Raw genomic sequence first — 5,485 nt, forward strand, 5'->3', positions numbered from 1 at the left:
CTCTATAGCATCTTTCGCTAAAAGCTTTAGACACTGGTGCTCAAGATAAATGGTGAGATAGGAGATGACTATGTAAGGTCTTTGGACCAAAAGTATGACAAACAGTACAGGACATATGGTCAAGAGAAGCTTCTAAACAAAACAAGCACTGCTCATGATGGTTTTTATGGGGAATCTGTCTCTCACACTGGCATTTACCCTTTCTGGAAGACATGAAACCCCACAACAACAACAAATGCTAAAAGCAAAAAAAGGATGAATCAAAAACCCACAACGGGGCATTTATCTGGACTGCTAGGTAACCAGCAACGACTCCAGTGATCAGACAGATGATCAAAGATGGTGTCTGGACTGGTGGCAAAGAAGTTCTGTGGATGGTACCTCTGGACATCACCTTTATGTCCTACGCCTTGTGCAGGGAGCATATGTGTGATGTACAACATGTCAATAACAACCTAAAGGCTTTGGTATACTGGCCGGATGTCAGTCAGCCCTTGGTAGTGTATCCCTCATGTTAAGAATACTGCAACAGTGAAATGGAAGGATATCAGGAGGTACACGTTTTAGGAGTAGGAGGTGCCTATTTCCAAGAAGCTATATCATCTTTGTTGAACTTCAAAGATCTGTTTAGATTCCTTTTCCAAATGACTCACCAAATTAGCAATAGTTACCCCAAATGAAGCATCTTTGACAAGGGAGTCAGGAGAAAGAGAATCTTCATCATCCAAGGCCACTTGACCTGGTGAAAGGATATGGGAGGATTAGGCCAAGGAGTGCTCAACTGAAGCCTGAGTCATCCTCTTCATCCTCAGAAAAAGTGTCTAGGTATCTCTTTTGAGGAGTGGAAGTAGAAACAGTAGTAAGCCCTGCAAAGGATGGTTCCCTATGTGCCATTACGGCCTTAATAGGGCCTCTGAAAAATCCATCAAGTTGTTTTCTTTGGATATTTGAGGGGAATAAACATTTTTATTTTTTGCTACTTTTTCCTGGGGGGGGGGGGCATTCTTTCTTTAACTAAATACAGAGGCTCCTACCCTTGATGAATCTAAATGAACAGCCCTGGAATTTCCTCTCTAATGAGGATCCGTGGTATGCCTTTGGGCCATTCTGAAATTATTAAATGGAATTCCCCATTCTCACCATCATCAGTAATGATAGTCATGTCAGACGAGAGAACCTCAGACTGGCCTCTGGCTGGGGTCATAGTAGCTGTAGCCTGAGATGATGATGGGTGTATCGTGGATTCCAAAACCTCTGCAGGTACTTCCAAATCTGGGCAGTCATGATAACAGGCCTAGACCTCATAGACTTTCTTTTTAATGGGCAGGATAACAGGGGTAGAAGGATCTACCATCTTTACTTGGGCAAGGTGCTTAAGGCACTTTGTTTCCAAGTAGGAACTGAGAGACAAAAGTCGGTCAGATGTGGACAGACTTTACAATTTCTGTAGTCATGCTCTGCACCTAAGCAGAAATGGCACGGAGTGGAGAACACTCCACGCAATTTGCCTACTGCCACCACAATTTCCCCTCCTAGCCGACATTTAATAGAGCAAGAAACAGAAATGTGACTAAGAAAAAACAAGGAAGGTTACCCAACAGGGAACTCATCTGAATCAGTGAAGGACAATGGTACCAATGACCACAAGTACAACAAACACACGGATATGACACTTACACTTAGATTATGCCCACGGACTTAGGTCATATGCCAGACATACGGCTCTATGAAAGGTTTTGGCTTTGTTACTCCGGCCGGACGTCCATGTTATTTGGCGAGGTAACCCAACAGTCTGAAATACTTCAACAATTCTAAGGAAGGACATTGTTTAATCTCACCAAATGTTTACTTTTTGTGCTAAAGGTAGCCCAGATACTTCATCATACTGCCTGTCATAGCACTAAACTACAACCTACAAGGCAACTTAACTGATATCTAAAAAACAAGTGGAGTCCATGCCAAGATGTAGATAACATATACATTAACTCAGCTGAAACCATGTTGCTTTCTTATATGATTTAAGCTACACAGACTTGAAACAAGACAATTTATGATGCTGTCTTAAAATGTTCTGATAAGACAGCTACATATTAGTGCATTACAAACATGATCAGTCATTCAGTCTTAAAATTATTTTAGTTTCAAGATGACAAATAATGACCTGGAAGACACATTCCACAAGAACATCTCTCTTAATAAACATTACACAATACCTCGTTCAATTAGATAAGGTGCAGCAGATGTGAAAACATTCACCTGTACACTAACACATATGGATTAGACAGGAAAATGTACAACATTTTAAGCACAATGCAAATGGGCATATTAATCACATCAATCGAGTTACTCAATCACTCTTCTGATGGTTATCAAAACATATCATTAGAAACTTGCAATATAAATACTTTATTACCATTTATCAATTTGTTGTTCCAGTTTGCATACTGCCCCCAAAGAGGCACCCTGTTCTCTGTCCACTTCATTATAAAAACAAATGGAAAAAAAAGAGAGACAGAAATATATATAGTTTTACATAACTTAGATAACCTAGACATTACATATAAAAATTCTACTTCTCAGCAGCAAATCTCCTCAAACTCTGTGCAAAAGCTAGAAGGCATCCAAAATGGTAGCAATTTCATATTTCCTTCTTCAGGAAGACTTAACAGCCAAACACTGATTGACAACTTCCAACAAGTGTGAGTTTTCCAAGGCAGCAGCTACACGTTCTTTGTCTGCAAGCTGTTTATTCACTGTGAAAGACAGCAAAAGGGAGCAAGATGTTAATGATTTGCAGATCTCTGCTGAAACTGTTCTCAACTTCACTCCCATCTACATGGAGTAGGGTATTTACTTTATGAACATCTTTTAACAACAAAAAAAAAAAGAAGTTGCAATTATTAATGGCAACAAACATAGCAGTAAAATTATTTGCCTGCAGTTTGGCAGTTTTATGTGAATGTTTCATTATAAATGATTAATAATGAGCACTTCTGCCAGAGATAAGAACCTTTTGATTAAACATTTTAAGATTTCAGTAACACCGATTTCCATCTGATATAATAAAAGTTAGAAAAGACGACAGCACATCTGAATAAAGTAAACATTTTAAAACTTTCATCAGTATGGTTGACATACTTAAGGTACAGCAGTATCTCAAATAATAATGCTATACATTGCCACGTTCGTAGAGCACATGATAATAATTACTCTTAGAAAAGTGCACAGCAAAGTTCAAAATAGGTGTACCTAACTGAAAACGTGAGGATGTAAAATTTCAGGTTCAGTAATCTTTCCAAATCCTTTAATAACGCAGAATTCTGTAATCACTGGATTCTACACTTACGTGAAAATGGTAAAAATGTAGTCAATTTCCTCCCTACTGTAACAACTTTATTGAAGAATGAAAAGGACTTTGGTAGGTGGGGTACAGCACGGTCATAAGGAAAGCAAGTAGCTACTCTAACAGTGGGGGACACAAGGGGTCAATATTCAAAAATGCCAAATAGCACTAACAAGGCAAGCCCAATACACAAAAAGAAGCTATCTGGGAGCAACTGTCTGTTTAACCTGACTTGTTCAGACACACAATACATGTATGGAAGAATCAAATCTAGGTCTAAAGCTAATGCTATCCTGTTTGCCTGGAAAAAGTAAAAGTAGGTTACCAAAGAAACTGTCAGAAAACTTACAAATTCAAAACAGTCGGATCATACTCCATGTAGTACATGATGGGATATGAGGAACTGAAAACCACTCGGTCTTACTTCATTCATAAACAAGGTGTTGGGAAACAGCCAAGCTATTCTGTGGAAGTAGAGACTCCTCGAAACTCTAAACAAGGCTAAGCAGAGGAACACACTAGTTGAATTTCAGAAAGCCTCTGAATATACAAGCTAGCATACACTAGATAGGGAAGAAAATGATTTCCTAGTAAAAAGTGATTAATGGAGCTCTAAACACTGCTGAAAGGCAGATTCCTTAGGATTGGAAAAGTCAGAAATGTGGCTTACTGACAGGAAAATCAGTTTTTTTTTTTTGTTTTTTTAATCAATTCTGAAGGGAGGATACAATTAAAATAGATACAAAACAAAGCCCTAAAATGGTTAAGTAGCTCTAGATAAGCAGATCTAGAACACTGGAAAAGTGGGTATGAGGAGGACAGACAGGAGATGGAAAGACAGTGGCAGAGCTATCAAGTAACAAAGCATTAACCACAACTCAAAAAGCAGCATCAAGTATGAGAGAATGGCACACAGTGAAGGAGATGAGCAGTAGGTAAGGCGACTTTCCAAAAAACAGTCCGTGGTAAGGGCAGTGTGTGGAGTGATATAACAGCTGCACATAGCCTAACGAAAGGCTTCGGACTATTAGACTATTAAATAAACTTCAGATCCAAATAAATGAAGATGACTGCAGATCTAATGCTTAAATCTTAAAAGGGATAATGTACCCCTTTTGGCCAATGCCTATGTAACCGCACCTAGGCCAGGGATAGTACAGTTGTGAAAGCTGCACTTTATCCAGAACAGTAAATGTTTTAATTCCTCACTGCTGCAATAGCCTTTAGGCTATATGGGTTCTCTTGCCCAAAAATACAACATTCAGCCAGCTTCCAAAACCTCTGGCTTCCTTCCTTACTTCACTTGGACTAATGATTGGTCAAGCCCTGTGGAAGGAAAATCAGCAAAGTGGAAAATCATCAGGACTTTCTTGCCTAAAAGTTTAGTACAGTACTCATCCTGAAGTAAACAAACAAGAAATAAACTATTTCTCAATGAAAACTATATATAATAGAAGTAGGACAAATGGTGGGTGTGGAATTAAAACATCTACTGTTATAGGTAAGTGCAGTTTACACAGCTGCACTATGTTCATCACTCCCAGTGATGCAGTAGCTTTTAGTCTACACGAGTTGATTACCAAAGCCTACCCAACCTGGGAAGAGGAAGGATATGAATCTAGGAGCCACTGGAGAATGGTCCTAGTAAAGTCCGTCCTGGATCTAGCAAAATCATCCAATTTAAAATGCCTTATAAAGGTATGTACAAAGGACCAAGCAGTTGCTTCTAGAGATCACCCCTTTCCAACATGCCATCAAAGACAAAACCCCTAGTATATACTGTCTGGAAGTGGTTTAGTAAGGTGGATATAACCAAAGGGCATAGCTTAGGACAACCAACTAGAAAAAGGCTATTTTGAAGTGGGTTGTCCTTTCTCTTTCCCAACATAAAAAATAAATAGCTGGTAAGCATTTCTAAAGGACTTGATTCCATTAAGATAGTACCTGAGCTGGCTATGCATATCTAGATTATGTAGAATCCTTTCTCCCCAGTTCTGAGGATCTGGATAAAACATCAAGAGATTGAGTGCCTGATTCAAGTAAACTCTGAAATAACCTTGGGCACGAATGCGGGTTTTCTTTTTAATACCTTATCCACAGGGAAGACAGTTGAAGTTACTCACCAAGAAAAATTTCAGCTCA

The 5,485-nt window shown here is 39.0% G+C and overlaps 1 protein-coding gene across 1 annotated transcript in view; it reads right to left on the reverse strand.

The window, feature by feature from the left end:
* Positions 1-2,117: 2,117 nt before the first annotated feature.
* The window catches only part of CIAO2B (cytosolic iron-sulfur assembly component 2B), a 241,424-nt gene continuing 238,056 nt past the window's right edge, over positions 2,118-5,485 (reverse strand). The window contains exon 5 of the mRNA XM_044081967.1: positions 2,118-2,753. Within this exon, the coding sequence (XP_043937902.1) occupies positions 2,653-2,753 (101 nt within the window). The 3' untranslated portion in view covers positions 2,118-2,652. The remainder of the gene's footprint in view (positions 2,754-5,485) is intronic.

This window comes from Protopterus annectens, chromosome 8.part1 (genome assembly GCF_019279795.1).
Source record: "Protopterus annectens isolate FY-2018-M chromosome 8.part1, PAN1.0, whole genome shotgun sequence".
Lineage (NCBI taxonomy): Eukaryota > Metazoa > Chordata > Ceratodontiformes > Protopteridae > Protopterus > Protopterus annectens.